Source organism: Lissotriton vulgaris, chromosome 1_2 (genome assembly GCF_964263255.1).
Source record: "Lissotriton vulgaris chromosome 1_2, aLisVul1.2, whole genome shotgun sequence".
In the NCBI taxonomy this organism is placed as follows: Eukaryota; Metazoa; Chordata; class Amphibia; order Caudata; family Salamandridae; genus Lissotriton; species Lissotriton vulgaris.
The window spans coordinates 64,916,143-64,939,601 of record NC_141686.1 but is presented as its reverse complement, the minus strand read 5'-3'; the positions used below and the strand labels follow the sequence as shown (position 1 = coordinate 64,939,601).

Here is a 23,459-nt window from a genome sequence, read left to right as displayed (position 1 = left end):
CCCCCCCCCCCCCCCCATGACCCTGACTCCACAAACATACCATCAAAACCACCAACCAGCCAAATGGTATCTCCAGCCGGCTGAAATATTTCATTCCGGTCCAGTAGAATGAAGGCAATCAATATTGGTCTGCCGATAAAACAACCCAGGATGCAATAAAATCCAAAATTAATTGCATAACAACTTTGAAATCACAGACCAGTCTCTAATCGAAGCATATGATCAAAAATGCACAACAATCCGTTAGGATGGGCCTCCACTATACAAAATTAGCTGAACATATGCATCATAAAAAATGTCGCAAGTACCTAATCCACTTCATTTCTACATGCAATTGAAGGAAATAAGGCAGAAGTTCAATCCTTCGGATCAAATTCAAAAGCCTCCCATCTACACATCAAAATCAGTTTACCTCGAATTGCTTTTCTTCATCGTTACTGAATAACACTGCTTCAGTATGAAAATAATATACAGTAGGGACTTAAAATCTGATCCAATTTAGGAAAACATTAAAGGTTTTGATAAAACAGTATTTCTAGTTACTGGGCTTTCAGCAGTGCCCTCACAGCAGAGGCCCTGGGGTTGTGCTAACATGCTACTTTACATCATTTAAAAACTACATTCACCTATTGGGGAATGCTAAACTTTCACTAATCTATTGTAGAACTGTAAATAAGCACTCCAAGAAGAAGCAAAGCATCTGATGCCCTGTTGGCACAACTGAAAGCAAAGAACTCCAGGCATCAAGCCAAACGCCCATTAAACGACAAATGAAGGCTCATCAGCTCCTGAAATGCCATTCTCCAAAACAAAGAATTTCTACTGAATACACCAAACATATGAGTCTTTCCAAAACTTCACTCCATAAACTCTAACAAAATCAGATCCGGCCCTACTACTAAAAATATGCAAGGTTTGACACTGGACTGAAAGATGTTGTAAATTGGGCATGTGCGTAGAGTCTCATTCACCAGGTTACATAAATCGACTGAACGCTTGTGTTCTTAAATCTGAGATTTGAATTTCACAAATACAGAGACCTGAAATTACCATCAAAAGCATTTGCAAATTTTTAAAGAATGGTTCACAACCAAAAACTAATATTTTAGATACAGCTGCTGCCATTTTGCTTAATGGCCAAAGGTTCGGCAGCGCAAGTGTCTTTTTTGCGGTAAAGATATTTCTTTAGCAAGACCAATTTTGCTTATAGAAATAAAATTGGACAATAAGGGCTTTTATCTACAAGGGCATCGTTTTTTACATCAGGTGTGATATTGCACTTACAGCACTCTAAAAATTGTATGTGTGCGTTCTACTCATGGGTTAAACGCACTCATGTATTTTATCGTTTGCAGTGTTTTATGTTTATTAAGATGAATTTATTTACGCTATACAAGTATTGAAATTGTGTACACATTCAAGCAGGATTTTACATATATTATAGACATTTATAATTCCTATATGCATAATGTGCAGGATGACATTATACCCCTATAAATGTAACTGTGTGGCGTTTAAGTTGCCTGCACAGCAGACCTAGATCTGCAGGTTGTTATTGGTTTCGAATCCTTGGTTGCTCAAGAAATAATTAAATTAATCTTTTTTGTATGTGAAGACAGTATGTTCTCATCCTACTGCAGGTATTTGACCTCATTATTCTTGGTTTTAAGGAGATACCCTGAATGTATTTGAAGACGTCTGAAAAGCAAAAAGGGATGATGCCTTCCGTGCCTGGCCTATCTGAAACTCAAGGTCACCGAGCAGGAACTGAACCATACGGCTCTGGTGGAAAAGTACAGACAGAGGAGATTGAAAAGTTTTTATGTGATGTATTAGGGGCGGAACATTGTCTTTTTGTATGAGGCGCAGGTATAGAAAAAGACTTCTGCATTTTTCGGAGGCGAAGGAGCATCTTACAAACGAGCTCCATAACCTTAAGTTATCTGACCCATTTGACGGGAGTACTATTAGGAAGTCAACATGCGTGGACACCTTTGGGGTATGATATAAGGGAAATAGGCAGAACCCTCAGTGATAGCAGTGTAGGAAATGATAATCTTGGTTTTCTTCGTCATGAAAAAGGATTTGGACTCTGCTTCAATTCTGGTTTGCATTTTGATTTTGAAGTTCATTACATTATGCTTTCTATGCCAAATTAATTATATTTGTAGGTTCGACTCTGTATTGATTTTTATGTACCTATGTTCTCCGATTATAAGATGTGTGTATACTCAATTATTTTTGGACTCGTAATAATATCCATAAGCTGGAATTCGGAGTCTGTGGTCTTTTAAACATGACTAAATTGTAAGTATAATTTTGAGTTGTTTACTCTCCTCAACCACTTTCAGCAGGCAAATAAAAGACCATCTGTGCTGAATTTAGTTGGGAAGGCAAGGACTAAATTTAGCGTTATCAGGCGTAATTGCTTTTATATCCTTAATAGGTTATAAAACCTTGCAAATTTCTCCTGTTATTTTTCTTGTTGGATCTGCTCCCGTCCTTTTTATGGAAAATCTATGGGGGTGGCAGCAACTAAGATACTAAGTAACTAAACGCTGCAGTAAAAGACTGCCCTTGAACCTCAAGGCGTGTCTCAAAGCGAGTCAAAGTGTGTCTAACGAGTGCCTAGAACCCCTAGAACTCCAGACCCAGATTACAGACCTAAGACTCTAACGAGGGGGCAAGTCTACGCTTGAAGGAGTAATTATCCACTAAGGATTCACTACAGGATCATCAGTGGAGAAGTGTGGCTCACTGATTAGAGCGGCAGACCCTGATGGAGAGGTATGGCATGGCCCGGGACCAGGGTTCAATTCCCGACACGGCAGGGTCCTGAACCCAAAAATGTCCACGGACTCGATAATTCTCGCCTCGGTGCCTATTCTAATCATGGGGTCCCACGCTGCAACTCTGGGCAATAGCTTGCTTAATCTCCACTACGGCGGCCCACTCGCTGCGGGATGCCTGGCTTTCACCTTGGGGATGCCCAGTAGGGGTCATCTCACAGGGAAAAAGCCAGGACGGGTTCCCAAGGCAAGCGCCTTGATGCCTTCGAGTGATACGTGCGCTATATAAGTCGCAATACATTTACATCGTCTTAACCTCATTATTTTATTTCCAACTGTTCAATTGCTCCTTAAGTCAGCCTCCGCCCAGCCACTCTTCTGCCTCAATAGGGGTTTGGAGTGGGCAGGATGGAGTCTGTATTAGCTAGAAGTTAAATAAGGATTAACAAGGCTTAAAATGAGTTCGGGTAAAATCAGAGTTGCAGCAAAAACAAAAGGAAAGCCCAAGGAGAAAGGGAAGCAAAGTGATTCAGCAACAGTAACTTACTGCGCACAGAACCCAGCCTCAGAGTCAGACACAGACATCATCGAGAAAAGTGCAATCAGCAGGTCTTTCACCAGCGTCCAAGCCAGAAAGAGGGAGCTCATTAAAGATTTTTATAAAGTACACTGTAGGGGGTCAACCCCAGAGCTTTACGAGGACGTCGAGATAGGCACCAATCATGTCATCAATCATAATAAATCCACTGAGGAGAAATCCACCAGCAACAAGAACAAAGACCAAACAGAGCTCAAGCTTCCCACAATAACCAGCCGAAAGGGGTCGGCAAGCCATCCAGATGTTCAATTATCACACAACTGAAATCCTACTGGTAAAACAAAGGAATCGTCAGAAGCTCGTAGAGGTCCTGGTCCATACACAACCACTGCCGAGATGGCATAAAATAACGAAACAATCTATGCCCACAGCAATCCTATAAAATGGACCAGCAAGTAACCATGACCCACCAAGCAGCAACAGAGGAAATTCATGACGACCCAGCTGTTTGGCAAAACATTCTCCTAAGCCGGTTTGAACAACCACAGTTACTACCTCAGTTATCACCACCAGATCAGCCAAGACTATTGTCGGTATGTGAACATGATTTTAACTGCCTGCTCTCCCCAATTAATTTCTCAAGAGAGGACAACTCATGGAAGAGGAAGAGTGTCAACTAAAACTAAATAATGAGTATACAAACAAATAGTCTGCACTGGAAATAAAAAGGGACAACAGTTGCTCAAGCAACTCAAGAGCGTCAGGAGGAGGCATAAAAAAAAAGCTAAATGACAAACCGGATCGGCTCATGTTTGGGGTAACAATCCAGCCTCCTGACCCTTCAGTGTAGCATCATCTGTTAAACACCATGGAAGTCATCAGAACAGCAATTACATACCACGCAGATAAGCTCGACATACAAGTCAAGTTATTAAATGTAATAGTGATTTATGTTCAGGGGATAGAACAAAAGCTGCAGTCATTAAATACAATGAGAACCAAGTTCAACAGAAGTGAGGCAAACTTATCACACTTGTCACTGCCCATTATAATAGATAAACTTGCAAGGGAGCGGACTAGATTGACAGAACTATTGGAGGAAGTCAATGAAAACCTCACAAATACTTCAATGGCCAGGAAGTAGCCCTCAAAAGTCAAAGGCAGTAGCAATCAAACACCGGCACAAAATAGTATCTCAAATAATATCTCCAACATTACACAATGGGAGCCTGTAGTTAAAGTCACCTCACAGGCAGAGCTAAAACAACCAAATAAGCACTAAACCCACTCCGAAAACAGCAAACTCCAATCGGAAAAGCAGCAGATACCTCTCCAACAACCAATTCACACCCCTCCCTCACGAAGAGAGAATGCAAACGCTTAAGGAAAGCAAGGAAAGACAAAGAGAAACAAAGTTCTCGTATACCATTCACACAAAAGCGATCCTCCGCTCAGAAGATCGATGAAAAACAGTAATAGAATTGGGTGTAGATAACATTAATGTAGCCTCCGAAGTAACCAGCAGAAAGAATCACACGCAGACAGTTACCGCCACAAAATCAATAACAAACATCCCCTGCCATTAGAGCTTACAATATATTTAAATGCCTGAATACCAATGAGGCAAATGAGACAACACCACAAGCTGAATTAATGACCAGTACAACTCAAACCCATTTACAGTCTTAGCAGTTCCCCACAGAACCAAAGACTTTTTAAAAACGTAAGTGGTAAGGTTTCCCTAGCAAGAAGCCTCCAAGCGAAATAACTCAGCAATCAAGATACAGTCATTGGTAGGCGATTTACAACAGAGAGGCTCGACAATGAAGGTGGCTAGACAACTTAAATAGTCTCAAGAAGCACAGGAGCACCTCCCACAGTAGAACGATAAAGTACATTACAGTATTCCGTGGGGCAAACTTCATATGCATCAACATTTCGAGAGCCAACTGAAGCATTAACAGAGACTCAGAACTGCTCTCCTGCTTTTTATGCCCCAAGTAACTTCAAGCCGGGGCAATGGGGAGATTGAGCTGGTCCCACACTACATTTCAGGGGGCACCCATGACATTAAATAGAAGCGCAATACTAAGGCTTCTAGAAGTCCTACCAGACCTGAAGCACAGAAAATCAAGCAGGTTAGAAAGAATAGAGTTTAAACCTAACCCAATCAGCCAGGGTCCGATATCACGATCACAAGCTGGTCAGATTAGAGTATAGCCAAATGTATATGCAGCACAGAGAATCATTTCCAACATTGAGCTAAAAAAGGCGGGACGACAAGCAACCCAAGCCCATTAGAATGGGCCAAACCAACGACAAGAATACTGAAGGGAGCAACAGGACCAGACAACCTCAGCATAGTTACATCAGATCACACATCATTAGGAAAATACTTATAAAAGTCCGAGTCCTAATTAGCCAACTTCAAGGAAAATCCACAAGCCGGGTCTCATGAAAACATACAAAGCAGAGTATGAGTAACATCCCAAGACACTTTTGCTACAGTTCAAGGTTGTAAGATCTGTTTTTGGAACAGCTTAAGCAGCAAAGCCAAAGAGGGAGACTTTCTAAAATTCCTTCAAGAACATGAGATCATACTACTTCAGGAAATTTGCAGCAAACACACCAATAACAAAGCCACAAAAGAAGCAAGCTCCGGGAGGGCAAAAGTTGGTCTATCGATCTACATCTTTACCGAAATCCTTTTGGAACACGAAGAGGTAGACTTGGACTCAACCTGGATGCAGTGCATCAAATCAGTAGCCACACCCTCCCATACTTTATTAATCCTGAACATTTACAGTCACTAAGCACATAAGCATAAGGCGAAAAAAATCTGTTATTTATAGGGTAGCTTAAACCTCTAAAAGCCACATATACACAGGCAATCATAATTCTGGCAGGGGACTTGAACAATGATCTACTACAGGGTCCAGACAGCAAATTACCTGGTCAAATAAGGGGGGAATAATATATCCAGATGTGATGTGTATTAGGTAAAAAAATGAATCTCATCGCTAGTAGATCTGGACTGGTTTACATTAAACGGACGAGGCCCTTTGGATCGCCCAGCAGCCTTTTCGAGAGTAACTAATAGAACTTGCTCCACCATAAACCTCAGCCTGGCAAATCCAGACTTGTTCACATACAGGGATGGGGAATTCCTATCTCCCGACGCCCGAGACATCTAGATTTCTTAGGAGGGCAAGAGGTTTTAATTTATATTTTGTCCAAAGGACAAGTAGACAGTTTTATGGTAATCCGATACACACCTGTTCAACCCTGTAGGTCACAGCCAGTTAATAAGATGCTCTGAGCAGTGTATTGGCAGTGAAAGGGTGAATGCAAAAGCTGGGGCCTGCACTTTAACTTCCCCAGAACAGAACAACAAAATGATAAAGCAGAGCTCGAAGTTGGAAATAGCTCATGCTCATGTAGCTTCCAGGCCCCATGTAAGAGGCTGCCTTATCTGCCTCTTGGCCCCTTGCTCTGACTTGAACTGTATGACCCCTGCCTTGTATTCTCTGCTCCACTCCTGGGCCTCATCTTTAACTCACTTTGCTTTCCCTTCTCATGCACCCCCTCCTTTGCACTTTGCCTTTCCTGTACTCCCAGGTGCCTGAACCAGCTCACCCCACCCCACCCCCTTAACCGCCCTCTCTGACATCTCTGACCCGCTCCCCTTGGCCTCTCATATCTTACACATCGAGGGCTTACATTAAAGCTCATTAGCTTCCCCATGGGCTTTCATGCAGGCCTAAGGCCACCCCCAATTCTGTCCTTGCACTAGGCCTCTCATGTCACGTTGTGCCTGCACCAGGGGCATTTTGGACACACTGCTGTAGAAACTACAGCAGCTGTGAACTTTTTGATGGGCCTCTTCAGTCTGCTGGTCCACAGACAAAGGCCCATAATGGACTTGAAAGGGTGGGTGGGTGAGTGAGTGAAAGGGTGGATGAATAGATGCATGTATGAATGAGTGAAAGGGTGGATATACAGATGCATGGATGAATACGTGCAAGAGTGGATGATAGATGCATACATTAATGAGTGAATGGGTGAATGGATAGATGCATGGATGGATGAAGGGTGGATATACAGATGCATGGATGAATACGTGCAAGAGTGGATGATAGATGCATACATTAATGAGTGAATGGGTGAATGGATAGATGCATGGATGAATGAGTGAAAGGCTGAATGGATGGATGAATGAGTGGAGCGTAAGGGTGGATTTTTAAATCCATAAATGGATGAATAAGTGAAAGGGTGGATGGATAGGTGCATGGATGGATGAATGAGTGGATGGATAGGTGCATGTATGAATACGTGAAAGGGTAGATGTATAGATGCATGGATGAATACGTGCAAGAATGGATGATAGATGCATACATTAATGAGTGAAAGGGTGAATCGATGGATGCATGATGAATGAGTGAAAGGCTGGATGGATAGATGGATGAATGAGTGGAGTGAAAGGGTGAATGGATAGATGGATGTATGAGTGGATGGATAGAAGGATGGATGTGTGAGAATGGGAGGAAAAGAGCAAGGGTGAATGAAGGGATGGGTGAGTGGATTGATAGGTTGAAAGTGGATTGATGAGTGAAAGGATTGACGACTTACTGAACGGGTGGATTAATGGGTGAGAGAGTAGATGAATAGATAGCTGACTGGGTGAGGGATGGATGGATGGGTGGGTGGCTGGGTGGAAGGGTTGACGGATGGCTTGGTGGGTGGAGAGTTGAGTGTAAAGGTGGATGGAGGGATTAGTGAAAGGGTGGATGGATATATGAGCAAAACGGAAGATGGATGGGTGAAAGGGTGGATGGATGAGCGAAAGCATAAATGGATGAAGTGAAAGGGTAGGTGGATAGATGAGTGAAAAGGAGGATGGATGGGGTGGATGGAGGGATGAGTGAAAGGGTGGATGAATAGGAGTGAAAAGGAGGATGTGTGGGGTGAAAGGATGGATGGATGAGCAAAAAGATGGATGAGTGAAAGGAAGGCGGGATGGATCAGTTGGATGGATAGGTTTGGAGATGGCAGGATAGGCTTTAGCAGCTACAGTAGAGGTGGTGGAGCTCTTGATGGGCCTCTTCTGTCAGCAGCTCGGCAGACAAAGACTTGTAATTAATTTGAAAGGATGAATGATGTGTGGGTGAAAGGATGAGTGAGTAGAAGTGTGGCTGGCTAGATGGATGGATGGATGAATGAGTGACCGGGATGGTGGATGGACAAAGGATGTTATAATGAAGGAAAGGGTGAATGAGTGGATGGGTTACAGGGTGTAAGGATTAGAAAGCGAAAGGATGGATGAATGTAAAGGATAAATGGATGGATTGATGGATGGGTCGAAGGGTGGGTGGAAGGATGAGTGAAAGGGAGGGTGGATATATGAAGTGAATGGAAGGGTATATAGATGGAGTGAAAGGGAGGGTGTATGGATGAGCGAAAGGATGGATGGATGGTTGAAATGGATAGGTTTGGAGATGAATGGGTAGGTTTGGATATGGATGAGTGGATCGAGACAGATGAACAGATGGATGAACAGATTAGTGAAAGGTAATGGATTAAAGAATGAATGGGTGCCAATGTAAAGGTGAAATGCTAGAGATCAGTGGGTGAAAGGATGAATGGATAGATGCTTAGATGGAAGAGGCAAGAGAGCTATTGTGGAGAGGATTCCAATTACTTTTTTTCACTTGCTTGGTGTCATAAGAACTTTGAATCAACGTGGGGGGTATTTAAATGTTCTGGTTACTCACTCGGCCTACATTGTGCTCCTTTCTCTACCTTGGGATTATCAGGTAGGCGTGGTGCTGTTTGCCAGCGAGTTCTTACTAGACAGCTAGTATTTGGTCTCATAAAGGCCACATTGCCATAGAAATTCCTGGCACTGAACAAAACTACTTTGTAAAAGAGCAGAATGCTGTCACACACAATGAAGCCAGCTCACAGATAGGAAGAGATAGCATTTCAATAAAAACAAAAGGTCTTGGTTAACTCAAATTTCATTAGGGGCTCAAATGTTGAAGTCACGAAAGTGCACCCATGCTATATGTCATTGTATTAAATATTGTATTAAAGGAGATTTAAGTTTTTCATGAATTCACATGAATTTCCTTAAGTAGGCCAGAAAACCGTAGTCCTAGAAAATATTTGTGAATTGCATCTTAGCATGAGCAAATATGCCCCAGCGGAAATCTGTTGAGTGTTTACAAGTTCACTTTTTCTCCAACCACATTTTTCCCAGCCCTGGAAGAAACTTTACTTCTGCCGTTGTCAGGGGTAAATTTCCGACCTTTCTTAGTATGAGAAAAGATTAGAGAAGAGCTGGTGAAAACCTTCTTCTATAGTATTAGCCTGACATAACCAGAGAGGCTATTATCAGAGCTCTTCTACAAAGAGATTGCAGCCATTATTTGACGGTGCACTACATGGCACCAAAGGGACAAGTGGATTTTGTTACAGGACAAGTAGATTTATGAAGCTACTTGTCCCATGGACAAGTACATATTTCAATAAATTCCACACCCCTGCACATACATTTCTAACTTGAACATAAAAGAAAGATCGGATAGGGATCACTTTCCTTAAACATTCACCCTGGAACTTACTCCCGAAAAGACCCAGGAAACCAATGTCCTTACCTCGCTAGTCCAGCCCCACAACTTAAAGAGTCTCAAATGGAACAAAGACTCAATAGATGGTATTATCGAGGCTTGGACAACCCTTCTGGCACTAGTCAACAATAATTCAACTTTGACAGAGATCTGGAAGGATTTCGTTACAAGCTTAATTTCAAAATTTCCGACCAAGCCCTCAAGCCATATAGCTGAAGAGATCATAGGTACAGCATGGTCACTCAAAACCTAAAGATCATTAAAAAAAACAACTTAAATCATTCCGAACGAAGCGGTCTCAAGATCTGCAACCAAGTCGGAACTATTGCAACAATCGCAAAAATGAAAAGTTATTTTAAAACAGCCATCAGGACGGCGAAGTACACAAACAATGAGGTTATCTGGATAAATATGCACCATGCCAGTCGGCATATAAATTCTAAACTTCACTGGGCCAATATAAACAGCCTAATAAATGTGCATAACAGTCACCTCAACTCAGAGAACATGGAATCCATATGGACAGTTCACCCTGTAAATACATATAATAATGTGGCTCTGCACTGCACACCAACTAGACGGAAGTATTGGGAGTGGTCCAGTCAGACCCAAGTTTTGAAGGAGGTTACCAATGCCTGACCTCCTTAATCAAACCAAAAGTCACTCCTTTTTTATCAGAAAGTGACAATGCTGCAACATTTCAAGCAAGTTTCACAGAAAGATGCACATTCAACCAGGTATTCAATTACGTGGGCAAATCATAAGGATCCCGCCCCCAGTTCACGTAAAAGCAGGTCATGCACATCATTTTTTTTTTTTAATGCCCTGAGAGGGCGCTGGTCCACTCATCTAATCCCCTTGTTTACCCACACACTGGACATGGGCATCATATCAAACTCATGGCGAGGCAGTATATTCCAAACAATATACAAAACAGGGGAGAGCTCAAACCCTAACAATTATAGACTAATTCCACTAATAGACGTGGAGGCCAAGATCTATGCCTCAAACCTGCTGTTAGATCTAGCTGACTGGGCGACCAGTATAAAATTAGTTGGCAAAACACAAACTGGATTCCTCGGTGGAATGTGCACCTTAACCAACTTATCAGTCACCCTCCTGGCCGGGCAAGCAATCACTAAATCAAGCACACTTCATGCATGCTTTATAGACCTCAAAGCCCTTTCAATAAGGTCCCTAGAGAAAAGTTCTCGGGGGATGATTGAAACATTGAGGTGTTCCTACAAAACCGTTCGAGGCAATCATTAACCTTTATTCAAAAACATGGATTCAAATTAAACTAGGAGAGGACCGAAGCATACCCAACAAAATATATATATCACCAATGACTTAAAACAGGGGTGCGTCCTTGCTCCCTGCTTGTTTAACATCTATACAGCAGACCTAGAGATCCATCTACACCAAGTATAGGGAGACCAATTCCCCGCCCCCCCCTTCCCCGAAATTGGGAAATGTATAAATAGGAAGACGGCAATATGCAGATTACACAACAACTGCACAATTGAACCTCAACGATCATAAAACGAAAGACCTGTGCTTCTCGAGCACTCACAAAAGTGAACCCAGATTTAGGGGGGCGTGGTTTGGCGCGCAAGGTGGCCGAAGCACTCTAATAAAGCTCCTGGACCCCTCCGAAATCCGCCCAAGATCCACCTGTCCCTGCAGCCATCCAGCCTTACAAATCGCTGCCAATTCATCATTACAACTACTGGCATATATTTATTTATTTATTTTTTGCTATTTTTAAAGCGCGCAAATACCCATACAGGTGTCTCGGCGCTGGTGATCACAGAACTCCCTACACTTTGACGGGATGGTTAGGCAGAGGAGAAAAGCCATGTCTTGAGGCTTTTCCGGAATTTAAGGAGCGTGGGGGCGGTTTTGATATGCAGTGGGAGGCCGTTCCACAATTTAGCAGTGGCTAGCCGCGGGACTCCCTGTGAACCTGCGTTTCGGAACTTGACACGCCGAGAGGGTGCCCTCGCTCACAAAATGGCGGCCTCTGTGCCCTGACTAGCAGCGAACAAATTCCTCCATAAGCGGATTAGAGGACTGACCGCCACCTGCTGCATGTTTGAAGCTCCCTACCCCGGCCGGCCGAGGCTCCGCTTTGGTGGCCCATCACCAGTGCTTCCCTGCCCCACTCCCGTCGTGGAGCCGGGCTTCCCGAGTGCGGTGTCCGGGTGCAGACTAAGGCAGCCAGAGACAACCAAGACGGAGCAAGGGGTGTGGAAATTTTTGAAAAATCTACTTGGCCAAGGGACAAAATTTCACAGAAATCTACTTGCCCTTGGAAGATATCTGCTTGCCCTACCTACTCCATAACTAACTAAGATAGATCTGCACGGAGAGAAGCTTCACTGCAATCAGTGCAACATACTGTCCAATATATATATATATCTAACGCAAGTCCAATTGTTCATGTGCACGGTCATGCACCCTTAAATGCAAGTGTTGTACAGGCTGGTTGTACAGCATGTGTGCAGATGCATCAGCTGGCACTGCACCCAATTATCAACCAGTTTGCATGTGACATTTTAAAATGTAGAGAATTAGTACCTAAAAAGGTAGACATGCAGACTAGTAATTGACTACATTTCTTGAAGCGTCTTTGGCACAGACTGTGTGTTAGAATATGAACCTGTAGGACAGAAGAAGGGTGTTCTCCATCCTAGCCCCAACTCGTATCTTTCCAGTTTCAAAAATACTCACATGTGATGCTCCGATATATGTGTGGATGGAAAGAACTGCACTTCTTGGCAGAGCTTATTAACTGTTCATGGGGCAGCAAACATTACATAGCAGAGGTGCTTTGATTCAGTGAGACAAAATCCACAACTAAAGAATACACAAGAGGATGGAATGGGCAATTAAATCAATCTCTCCTTTTACACTGCTGGATAGGTGTGGTGTGATTATATTATTGTGTATTCACAGCTACATCTCCACATTCTTCTCTCACAGAAGTATATGCAGCACTGGACGTAGCAGTACAGGGTTCTCTTGTTCATGGTACTGGTATAGCGATGGCACCAGCAGAGTAAGCTTCCCTAACAGAGGTGCAGCTCAGCAATAGACGTGCAAGTTTCTCTCACTGAGATGTGTAAAGTAGTCACTCTTTTTTCTTTAAAATCTGAGTTCTCTGCCACTAGTCACTCTCCTTCCAATGTCCTCAGCCCCCCACTGCCTACCCAGATGTCTGTTATCTTCCGGGAAATCGTGTAAATCTGTTGCTGGGTGCGGACATGGGAGTTGTGGGAAGCCAGGTGAAATATACAGTTGTAACGGTGCAGCAACTTGTTCAATCAGTTTGTTTCTTTCAGAAGCTGAGCATTCCAAGGATCTAAGGTGTGATGCTTAAGATATTTTAAAATGGGCACATGCATAAAGAAGGCAATAAGACAGGCACACAGGAAAAACAGCCAGTGACAATCATGTGGGGATAGAAAAACAAATATTTACGTCTTCTTTATAGGACGAAAATTCACACAGGTGGAAGAGTTACTTTTTCTCGGATCTGGTATTGACTTGTTTTTACTGCTGACGTAACCGCGCGACAAACTACAGCATTTGCATAAAATTCTGAGGTGGGAATATTGTATAATTCCTAGCAGTTGTCAATGAAACGTGATTGTGAGACCTATAGAATTATATTTAGAAAAATTGTTTGAAATATAATTCATCACATGCTGCATAAACGGAGCTAGAATCAACATTTTTTGTTCAAATTTGCAAACAGATCAAACGTTACTAAAAAGGAGGGGACACATCCTGCCGCTCAGTGGAAAGCCCATTGCAAGTAGTGACTGGTCACTTTTACATTGCTTATTGCTGTATTTGGGAGTTCATCTGAAAGTAATGAGGCAAAACATTTATATAGACAGCGTTAACGTGGACAGATGTGAAAATAATAAAGTAATACTTTCAAAAAATGTGCTGCATTATGCTATATAATTCTCATTTTATGGCCACATATTTTAGTCAACACTGCCGCAAAATTTAGACCTTTACTGCCTCTTCATTCGTGTGACTCTGCTTATTTAGCCCAAACCGCCAGAGCGCTGTGCACGGTGGGGGCCGTTTAGATTAGGTTTAGGAGACTAAAAATTGAACCAAATAAAAAGGTACAGGGTAACAGTAATGAGCCAAAATGTGGACAATAAACCGTTTCACAGGATTAAAGCCTATAAAATTGCCACGGGCGCAGTGGCAAGATTTAGGAGTAACAGAACATGTACTTTTGTATAGCGCACGCATCACCCGAAGGTCTCAAGGCGCTGAATAACAGATGTATATTGTTACCCAACTCAATGGTACTCATTTTATCTTTTGACAAATTGCTGCTTATTTTTTTGCATGGAGATTGGTGTATACTTTTTTTTCTCTAACTGCAAAGTGTGAGATTTTAAATTAAACAATGTGACAATATTGCTCGGGAGCGGAAGTGTGAAAGGAAAGGCTGTCATTTTTTGTAACAATTTAAAATACCTGCAAATGAACAGTACACATTTCGAAATATATAGGCAGCTTTTAAGGCAAAAATTAAGCTTTTTGTGATTTAAAGTGTAATGAAAACATTAATAGGATGAAAACAAACACATTGATTTTGTGACAAGCAAATAATATTCACTGAAAGCATATTTCCACACATTAACACTTGTGTGCTATATAGTTTTATCAGTAAAACGGTATGCCTGTGCAAATTTAGTGGCCATTTAAATGTAAAATGTGCTGCCTGTAAAGGACAGTGCGCTACTGCACAATGCTTTAGTAATATTTGTGACAGGGTACTCCAAAATGGACCACCTGCTAAATACTACACCATTATCACTCTTCTACTGAATGAATGTATACGGATCTAGGATTTTTCACAATCCCTGTAACTACAGTGATTTATCATGGATGACCACACCACCACTCTGAAAAACCTTTCCAGCACCACTGGTGCAAAGGTGCTGAACTATGACCCCAAGTCGAGTTCATTTAAAACCGAGAATGTGCTCACTATACATAATCAGATACAGTCATATCACGTATGTATGACTTTCCCAGATAAATTGACAATTATAGATGTGGCCTAAACCATAGCTGCCAACTTTGGATCTTGGGAACCAGGGTAGAGTCCCGGCATTGGCACTAGGCAAATCATTTAATCTCATGTGAATAAAAGGAAATGCATGTGACCTTATGTTATGTAAGCTGGTGTTTATGTAAAGCGCTTGAAAGCTCTTGCCTTTTAAATCTTTTCAAATCTGCAAAAATCACTGCTATCAACACGGACTTTTCAGAAACTGTGTGATTATAGTTAACAGAAGACACAGGCCAGCACCTCCTCTGAAAGTGTTCCAGCTCCATTTCACCAACTGCTACCTTTATGGACAGATCATTGCCATAGAACAGTAAAGACGTACTGAAGGGTGTGGTAAAGGTTGTGACATTTACAAAATGTTTGCTATTCGAGAGAAAGCCAAACAATTGGCAAGAGTATGCTATTTTGGTAGTTTGAAGCTTTTTAAAAGCAGGTCTACTATAAAATAAAATACAAAACTAAACCACCCCTTCCTCGTGCCTGTTAAAATTAGGTGGGCCGTGAAAGTTTGTCATTCCAAAAATTGGACTGTGGTTCTAAAAAGTTTTGGAATCGCTGCTCTATGTTATATAACACCCTAGACAACATTGTGCTTTGGGCTTTCAGGACAGCTTTGCTGTTATAGCACAGCAGCATGTCCATGTTTCATGTCATCTCTTCTTAAGGGAAATTCCCGTCACTCCTAAATGAAGGGAGCCACCAGAGGCTCAAACTGCACAAAGTTTACTTCCCATCTCTCTTGGCCTCACCCTTGATGTGGGCGCTCAGTGAAGCCCCCAGTCAAGACTACTTCAGACCACAGGGTGGCTACTTCTCCACTCCTCAGACTCTCCAAGCAACTGACTGGCCCAGTCATGTTACTCCATTCTGCATCACAAACTGCCTTCTTATCAGATCAAACCACCTTCACGTTATTTTATTTATTTTTGGAGTTGTATATAGCGCTTACAAGACACGAAGGGTATCGGAGAGCAGCAGCAGAACATAGCCATTAGAGCACCAAAGCATGAATAGAGACATGGGCATTAGAGCAGCATAATATGAATAGAAACAGACAATTTGGCTACAACGACTAGAGTCAAGAGTACTGGGAGTCACATAGATTGGGTTCATTGGCCAGATGCAAAGAGATGACGGATGAGGAGAAATTCCTTTAGTTGTCTCTTGAAGATCGTGAAGGAGGGATTAGTCCGGATGTGGATAGGGAGAGTTCCAGGTTTTCAGGGCATTCACAGAGAAAGAGCGGGAGAAGGCTTTTTGTTTATGTCTTTTGGAGGGGGGTTAAGAGGAGCGATTTGGAGCTTTTTAGGTTTCTTGATTGACCTGCTTTAGTGAGTTCGGCTGCGAGGTAGTCCGGTTTGCCTGTGTGTAGGGCTTTATCGGTGAGACAGGCAGTTTTGAAAGCGCAGCAGGCTTCAATGGGAAGCCCTTTTAGGTCCTGTAATGCAAGGGTGATGTGGTCAAATTTCTTGGTCCCAGTGACCATGCTTGTAGCTGCGTTTAGGGTGAATCTCATGGTGGCCATGTGTGTTTTAGCTGTCCTAGTTAGTGTGGCAAATCCGTAGTCCAGTCTGGAGAAACTAGAGATTGGTTTGTGATTTTTAGGTCATTGGGGGGTAATAAAGGTTTGATTTTGTTGAGGAGACTTAGGTTGTAGAGGGCACCTTTTGCAGTGGAGTTAATGTGGGAGCTCATGTTGAGACTTGAGTCTAGAGAGATTCCTAGGGATTTGGTTGAGTTAGCTGGAGTAAGTTTACAGTTCGTGATTGGAGAAAACAAGGATTTTAGCCAATTTTCTACTTTTGACAGTGTGGAGTTTAGTCGGAGGATGTCATTGAGGAAGGAGATCTTGAGGTATAGCTGGGTGTCGTCAGCATAGAGGTGATAGTCTTGGTTTGCTTGTTATGTCAACCATCAGACAATAGCTGCTGCCTGGTGTCATAATGGGTGTGCTTGACATATGGTACTTCATCTGTCAAATAGTTTCATTTTTTACCGCTACTGTTTTTAAAATCGAGGTAACTTCTGAAACCAGTGTTTAACTGTGAGGTCTCATTTCTAATTTCCCACTACCTATTCAAGCCATTTTAATAGCAAGAAATGGTCCAAGCTCCTCAGGCAGACTCAAGTCCAGTACCTATCGTACCATACGATGAGCTGTCAGAGGAGGTCTCACAACCTTCCTATTCAAACATACACAAAAAATGTGCTTGTCGCAACATAAAACTTGCACCCAACCACAACATAAAACTGTAATTCACACAAAGTAACCATAACACTGTAAGAAAGGCAATCTATGTGTTTAACAATCATTAAGGGCTGCCAGCATTCCAAACGAGGCAACTGTTGCACATACCACCACCACCTCTGTGTTGTCCAAGATAAGACAACTAATTCAAAGTATTACATGCTTTCAGCAAAATTATCTATTTTACTTACTGTTCTCCTCCTCCGATTTTGGATTCTGGTTAGGCGTTATATGTGTTGCTGTATGAAGCAACATACCGTCTCCCAAATCCACATGGTTCCGTGACACACATATATTGCCATCACTGCCAGAATCCCCAGAGCCCCCACCTTCAATGCTGGTTTCCTTATCTGCCTGCTCCTGGACTCCAGATGGACATGCCTGTCGCAGAGCACCACCTCCGCTAATCAATATGAACTTGTTGGGTCCAGTGCTGCCACATTCCTTGCCCTTGGCAGTTAGAGCAGCAATAATGTTTTGGACGTTGGCATGTTTGGGTATGAACACCACCTGTGTGTTGGGCATGCTGGGATGGTTCACAATCTTAATTCCAGCTGGAAATTTCTGATGGTCCGAGTCTGCATCAACACCATGTCGCCCACTGGGGACAGATTTAAATCTGTCATCTATCTCATTCTTTGTAAGGGCGTCCTGTGAAGCAGCTGCATCTTCCACGGGCAATGTCAGTTTCCGCCTCTTGAGAATTAGAGGCCTGCGAGGACTGGTCCTCATTGTGTATTAGTGCAGTCGCTCTCCATTGAGCCCCAAACAAAAGACCTGCAAAGAAAAGAAAAAAAATTAAAAGCCGACATTCAGCTGTTGTAGGTTGTGTTTTTGAGGAAAATGAAGGTCCCAAGGAACACAAGGCTCCAAATTTCACAAACTTTAAAGCACGCCTAAAATATTTGTGTACAGAGCAGAACGTTTTCTTTCATAGTCGTATCTTTTAAAAAGCTTTCAAAAATATACATTCAAAAAATTATTTTTGCGCTGGAAAAATCGGATTACCCTCACCCCACAAATTGTACCTTGTTTTTCTATGTAATACCAATATTTGTATAGTTTTGCAGAGTTATCAATATCATCAATTTCAGAAATCCAGTAGGTTTATTTTAGATAACTTGCACCAAAATCATATTTCAATTAGCAAACATTAATGGCGCTTAAAAAAAAGCTGCATTAAACCAGATTCGCGCATGTGCTGCACGTATTTACTTCTCTAGGTAGGAAACTTCACTGTTTATGTTCTTCCTTAATAAGGGCCATTTCTCTGAGGTAAGAGCAGTGCTAAATATAGACCCGTCATCTAGCTCCCATCCTTTCACTTCCAGCAAGCATCAGTATAGTTTCGGGTCTGTAGTAGTAAGATAAATAAAAAGGAATTTATCGTCATGATTCGATGATAAACAGATTCCGTTGCCATACACCTTAACTACCGATGCAGATCATTAATTTCAAGCGGGGAACGCGTGTTTAAACATGCTATTCGACTCTTGAGCTAGAAGCAGGATCCTCCTCTTTGCCGAGTAACCCAAGTGACAGCTTCTATAACCGGATGGAAGAAAAGTAGCTCGATCTGGGTATCCGTGGTCCCTGGACGTCAGGGCTTCAAAGGATGGGCCTCCATCCTGTGGCCCTAGCAGCGGCGCCTACAACACGGAAAACCTTTCAAAGCACGCATAGGCCTAGGTGGAACCAAAGGCCGTTTATAACGATCCAGGGTGGAACCTGACAAGTAGCCCACGGTGATGCACGGCACAACTGCGCGTGACATTCTGCCTACGACTGCACAAGTAATAGAGCGCTATAATGGGCAACGCAGTCCTCCCAATCTCAATAGAAGATGGGGTACTTGGGAGTAATTATCCAGGGAGAAAATGTCTTTGCAATGCCCAGCTCCATAATAATCCATTGGAACGAAGACGCCAGCTGATGACAGGTGATCACTTGACAGCGCAAAGCTGGAACAACATCTTTAAAGTAGTAATAGGATTATACAACACCCACCACTGACCAAGCTACCCCCGCCCACTATCGTCTGTGGATGGTACAGTAACAAGCGTGCACAGACTCAACACAAGCAGCAGCTACTATGTCTCTGGAGATCAAGGGGTCCTGCACAGCGCGTAGCCCAAAAGCAGCGGCCTACACGATCACATAAAACAAAGATCAAGCCATAACAAACCCGCCCCCTATACAGAGCCAACAACAAAGGCGTAATTCCCCTTTCTAGCCGTGATATTTACAATTACACCTCCCCCGTGATTTACTTAAAGGTGTCGTCAAAGGATCCTGACCACCTCCTATCCCACCTCAGCCACCACTACCTTATGTCGTGACTCCTCCTTTGGCCCTGTTTTCTTCTCTCTCTCTCTCTCTCTCTCTTTCCGTTTTCTTCCGCAGTTTGAATTTTGGCGCCCGCCCGACTCATTCCGGTCACGTGTCAGAGTCCTGGCCAATCACGAGCCTATGCAAAGGATAGTAACAATAAATGACACACCAGCAAGCAGTTCAGTAACTGACGGGCCGGCTGCGTCGCGATGAGAGATTGCGGCCATCTTGGAATGTCCATTTTATGCGGTGCACCTAATTATCGGTCCTTATTAAAATGATTTTTAGGACATTTAAAAAATAGATCACCATGAATCTTTCATTTGAGTGGAAGCACTTTATCCAGTCCTCTGTAGAAGCATTTTATTTACAGATGGTATAAAAAGAAATACCTAATACAAATGAGCTTTGTTAATACTTTGATGATTTTTGACGTAAGTAAAAAACTCCTAAAATATACTGAAAATGAAATATACTGCCTAAAAGTGTCTTTCTTTTCTGTCAAAGACCCGGGGTCCTTTCACATATGGTAGTTTCTTTTATTACATCGAGGAAGGGGGCTATGAAAAGAATTCTTTCTATGTCTATGACGTTTCTCAAATTCCTGTTTCAGAAGATGCAGATTATCCAATGGGAACCCCGTACCGGAAAACCTAGTTGACGCGGGCGGCTCAGGGTGCATCGGTGAGTGGAACAATGAATGTCCCGCAGATAATGGGAGAGAGATGAAGTTTGTTGGTCTATCTGGAGGGCTGAACGGAGTAGAAAGGGTATAACCCATCATTGCTTTCTCTCTGTTGTTGTCACGCTGCAGTGCCAAATCCGGCTATTTTAAAACCCGGAAGAACTTCTCTAAGAGTATATCTCAGAATAGCTCGCATATATGAAGAAACAATTGAAGTTAACTAAACAAAGCGTTCTTCACTTTAGGGACAATAAATTATTCCGCTGACATGTCACTCTTTCACCCCTAACTAAGCTGTCACGTAGCTGTAGAGTGCTTAGTGTTATGCGTTCTGTTCACTTGCACGTGCAGTTAGTTGTTGTGTTCGCGCATCTCTTGAAGAATGTTTATCTTCAAGAGATGCATTTTTCGAGGCGTCTTCATCCAGTAGCTTACAACTGTGGCTTTAGGCATTCATACAGTTGGAGGTTTCTGAGTGCAGACGTGCTCCTGTGGATATGCTGTCTTCATGGAAATAAATATTTCCTTACAACCAGTTCGTGCACACGAACTAACCATTCTACTTCACATCTTGGCGACGAAGGACTCTTTTTAACAAAAAACAGCGTATCACCTACTTTGCACGATCTTGAAATAAGCTCACTCATCGTCTAAAGGCTTCTCTGAATCTTCACTTCCTAAAAATCCGTCTTCAATTGACTTCTACGGCGAGAAAGCAGATATTTTAATCCTTTTTGAGGATTAACGAGCTCATTGGCGGTTCCTCTGTGACGTGAGCGAGATCGTAGTCTCGTCTCGAACATACGTCATCACGCACATACGTGCAGGAACCTAATTACACATCTGGGCCATCTTGTATCGTCCGAAGGAGTTACCATGGTAACGATTTACCGATCGGAAAGAAAATAACCGATCGTGAGGAGAGAGAGCCTTACTGGTGAGCGCTTTAAAAAGGATTTAAGTAAATCAAAGCGGATTACTCATAATTTTATTCCTTATTGAGAGACTTAAGCGATTTTAGTATTTTGAAGTGTTTAAATTTAAAAAGTTTTGAAGAATATTTTACGTGTTTTGCTGTCCTAAGTTTAAAAGGACTTTAACTACTTCATAAAAAAATAAAGAGGAGAATGGCTACAAATCAGCAGATTGTGAATTTGAATTACTTTTTACCAGTTCCTGGGAAACCTAAAGAACCATGGGCACTCTGGTTTAAAAAATTTGAAAGCTACTTGGTTGCCATAGGAGCAGATGAGTACTCTGCAAAGAGAAAAATGGCAATCCTTTACAGTAATTTGGGCAAAGAAGGAAGGCAAATTTTTGATAATTTACCTAATCCACTGACAGCTTCTGGTAGTGGTGATGAAATGAATGAATATGCTGCTGCAATTTTGAAATTGAATAGGAAGTTCCTTGAACAGCCCAGTGTCATACTTGAAAGGTATAATTTTATGAAAAGACGTCAAGAGCAGGATGAGACTGTAGAAGAGTTTCTGCACTAAGGAATCTTGCGGCAAAGTGCAATTTTGGCGCATACTTGGACACGGTTTTAAGAGACCAATTTGTGTACAAATGCTGCCACAAAAAAATACAAGAAAGAATATTGAGCTGCAGAGACCCTTCCTTGTCTGAAGTTTTAGAAATAGCTAAAGGGATTGAGAGGTCAATCATCTCTTCAAAGTGCATTACTGAAAACATTTCACCTTTTCATCAAACTGACTTGAATGTGAATGCAGTATATTCCAAAAATAGGCCATTTCAGAGACCATTTCAGAGGAGGTCAAGTGCATTTTGTTTTCGGTGTGGATCTAAGACACACCTTGGTAATAGTCCTGTATGTCCAGCTCAAGGAAAAAAATGCACCCTTTGTCAAAGAAATGGGCACTTTCAATCTGTTTGTCGAAACAGAAAAGGTTTTCAAATTAATAATATTTCTTCCTTTACAGGTGAAGATTCGGATGTTCATATTATTGACTCTGAAATGAAAAATGCAACCATTAGTTCTGTTGACATTGGTGCTTCTCAAGGTGGTCAACAGAGAAGTTTAGTAAAAAAGGAAATTCTTTCTATTCATTTCATTTCATTTCAAAAATCTTTATTTCGATCACAGATCATAAAAGATACAGAACAATATATACAATTAAAAAATTATTAAACACGGTGTGATCCAAATTTAAGATAGTTTGTTTAAATATTGAGTAAGACAGTGGAAAGAACCGCTGGTGGTGTCCATTATACCAGTCTTTTCATCATTCGACTTCGGGTGAACCACAGTGAAGTTAAAAATTTTGAGAGTGCAAAAACTACAGGAGGAGAGAGGTCTGATTTTAAGACTCTATAAGCGGTTTGGTAAGATCTAAATCCCAAGTTCCTGAACATCGGAACTAGCCAATATTTCCTGCTCCGCTCGTAGCCCTTGCAGAAGAAGACCGCGTGCATGTCGTCCTCCTTCGGATGTGCACACATTGGGCAAGATGATACGGTGGAGCACGATGTCCAGGACGCTGTAAACGAAGCTAGAGGAAGGCATCCATAGCGCCATTGTAGAAACAATTTCCTTGTTAGTGCAGGGGCAATCTCATCTAAAGTTTTTTCGAGGGAATAGGTGTCTTTCATTTTCAGGACTAAACTTGTCAGGGACCCCTCTCGAGTGTCATTAGAGGCTCTAGTGAGCATCATAGCATAGTAGGCACTCGCGAGTACCTTTTTTGGGATCTTAGTACATGAGTTAGAAGGATCGGACCATAGTTCCGGGAAACCCATTTCCTCGAGATTTCCCTTGACGTAAGTCAGCCAAGGAATCCTCTTTATGTTCCGTAGTTCCAGAAATTCCTGTAGTTCCTCTCTATAAGTTACCAGGTCTGGGCTGCACCACAAACGCCTCCAAAATTTCAGGGGTTTGAGTCCTAACTCTTCTGATATGGGTTTAATTCCCAGGTCTAATCTGAGTGGTAATAATGGGGTGCTCTGGGGGAGGGCAGCTACCTGTCTCAAAAATTTGTTCTCAGTGGACTGTAGCTTGGAATGCTGGGTGTGACCCCACAACTCACCCCCATATGTAACCCCTGCCCTGGCTTGTGTTTTGTATATGTGCATAATTGGGGTAAGTGGTCGATAACTTGATTTATTTGC

The 23,459-nt window shown here is 42.3% G+C and overlaps 2 protein-coding genes across 4 annotated transcripts in view; one reads left to right on the top strand and one right to left on the bottom strand.

The window, feature by feature from the left end:
- Positions 1-19,747, bottom strand: part of FOXM1 (forkhead box M1) — a 192,324-nt gene extending 172,577 nt beyond the window's left edge. For both annotated transcript variants that reach the window (XM_086952815.1, XM_086952816.1), the window contains exons 1-2: positions 19,642-19,747; positions 17,506-18,091 (exon numbers count right to left, since the gene is read on the bottom strand). In XM_086952815.1, coding sequence (XP_086808941.1) covers positions 17,506-18,046 — 541 coding nt within the window. In that variant the 5' untranslated portion in view covers positions 18,047-18,091; positions 19,642-19,747. The remainder of the gene's footprint in view (positions 1-17,505; positions 18,092-19,641) is intronic.
- A 447-nt stretch (positions 19,748-20,194) lies between these two features.
- The window catches only part of RHNO1 (RAD9-HUS1-RAD1 interacting nuclear orphan 1), a 75,465-nt gene continuing 72,200 nt past the window's right edge, over positions 20,195-23,459 (top strand). The window contains exon 1 of one of the 2 annotated variants that reach the window (XM_086952813.1): positions 20,195-20,329. The gene's annotated coding sequence lies outside the window, so the exon portion shown is untranslated. Of the gene's footprint in view, positions 20,416-23,459 lie in introns of both variants that reach the window. The other variant, XM_086952814.1, reaches the window with a different exon arrangement.